At 38.2% G+C, this 1,435-nt stretch overlaps 1 protein-coding gene across 1 annotated transcript; it reads left to right on the top strand.

The window, feature by feature from the left end:
• The first annotated feature begins 206 nt into the window (after positions 1-206).
• LOC100339449 (olfactory receptor 5P76-like) lies at positions 207-1,151 on the top strand. The gene has a single exon (XM_002708782.2). It carries the CDS (start codon positions 207-209, stop codon positions 1,149-1,151), a length of 945 nt encoding a protein of 314 aa, XP_002708828.2.
• The last annotated feature ends 284 nt before the right edge of the window (positions 1,152-1,435 follow it).

A 1,435-nucleotide genomic window follows, 5' to 3' on the forward strand; every position in this document is an offset into this window, starting at 1 on the left:
ACAGGAAGATTCAATACACATTAATATGAGTATATAAATTCTGGGACTCCAGAATAAAAAAAAAATCCTAGTCCAAACTTTACATAAATGATTAGCTTGTAATAAGCTCCATGCACATACTAATGAAAAGGGACCCTTCATATTTGTGCATTCTTTGATGTACTCTTATTATCACAGGTTGATTTTGTCAGCAGCTATATTGTCTCATGGATTCCTTGATGGATGGGAACCACACTGCTGTTTCAATGTTCATTTTATTGGGTTTAACAGATGACCCAACGCTGCAAGTCATGCTCTTCCTGCTCTTCCTATGCATCTACCTGGTGACCATATCTGGCAATCTCAGCACAATCGTTCTTATCAGAATCTCTTCGCAGCTCCATCATCCCATGTACCTTTTTCTGAGCCAACTGGCTTTTGCTGACATGGGTATGTCATCTTCTGTTACACCCAACATGCTTGTAAACTTCTTAAGGGAGAAAAACACAATTTCCTACTTTGGATGTGACTTCCAGCTTGGATCAGCTGCTTTCTTTGGGACAGCTGAAGCCTGCCTTCTGGCTGTCATGGCATATGATCGTTTTGTGGCAATTTGTCACCCACTGCTTTATTCAACCAAAATGTCCACACAAGTCTGTGTCCAGTTACTTATAGTGGCTTATGTAGGTGGTTTTCTTAATGCTTCTACTTTTACGTTTATTTTCTTTTCTTTACTCTTCTGTGGACCAAACAGAGTCAACCATTTTTTCTGTGACTTTGCTCCTTTACTTGAACTCTCATGTTCTGATGTCAGTGTCCCTGCAGTTGTTCCATCGTTTACTGCTGGCTCCATCATTGTGGTCACAGTGTTTGTCATAGCTGTCTCCTACATCTATATCCTCACCTCCATCATGAAGATGCACTCCACTGAGGGGCGCCACAAGGCCTTCTCCACTTGTACCTCCCATCTCACAGCAGTCACTCTGTTCTATGGGACCACTACATTCATTTATGTGATGCCCAAGTCCAGCTACTCAACTGACCAGAACAAAGTAGTGTCTGTGTTCTACATGGTGGTGATTCCCATGTTGAACCCCCTCATCTACAGTCTCAGGAATAATGAGATAAAAGGGGCTCTAAAGAGAGAGCTTGGTAGGAAAGCATTGTCTTAGTTACTCCTTTATTTTTGAAAACTTTTGTATAATAATACTTCATGATTATAATAATAAAAAGAAGTTGAGTGACTATACTTGGGTAAGTCTGTTCCTATATAACCTGCCAATGTGGAACTTTTAAGTAAATGTACAGTAGAATTTCAGAATTGAATACTAAATTAGAAATACAAGGTAATTATCACTAATGAATTTATAAATAAGAAAACAAACTTTCATATAATAGTGTATTGAAAAATATTTTAAATTAATTTTAAATGTAGTTATCTATGGCATGTTCTGGT

The sequence above is a fragment of the Oryctolagus cuniculus genome, chromosome 1 (assembly GCF_964237555.1).
Source record: "Oryctolagus cuniculus chromosome 1, mOryCun1.1, whole genome shotgun sequence".
NCBI lineage: Eukaryota > Metazoa > Chordata > Mammalia > Lagomorpha > Leporidae > Oryctolagus > Oryctolagus cuniculus.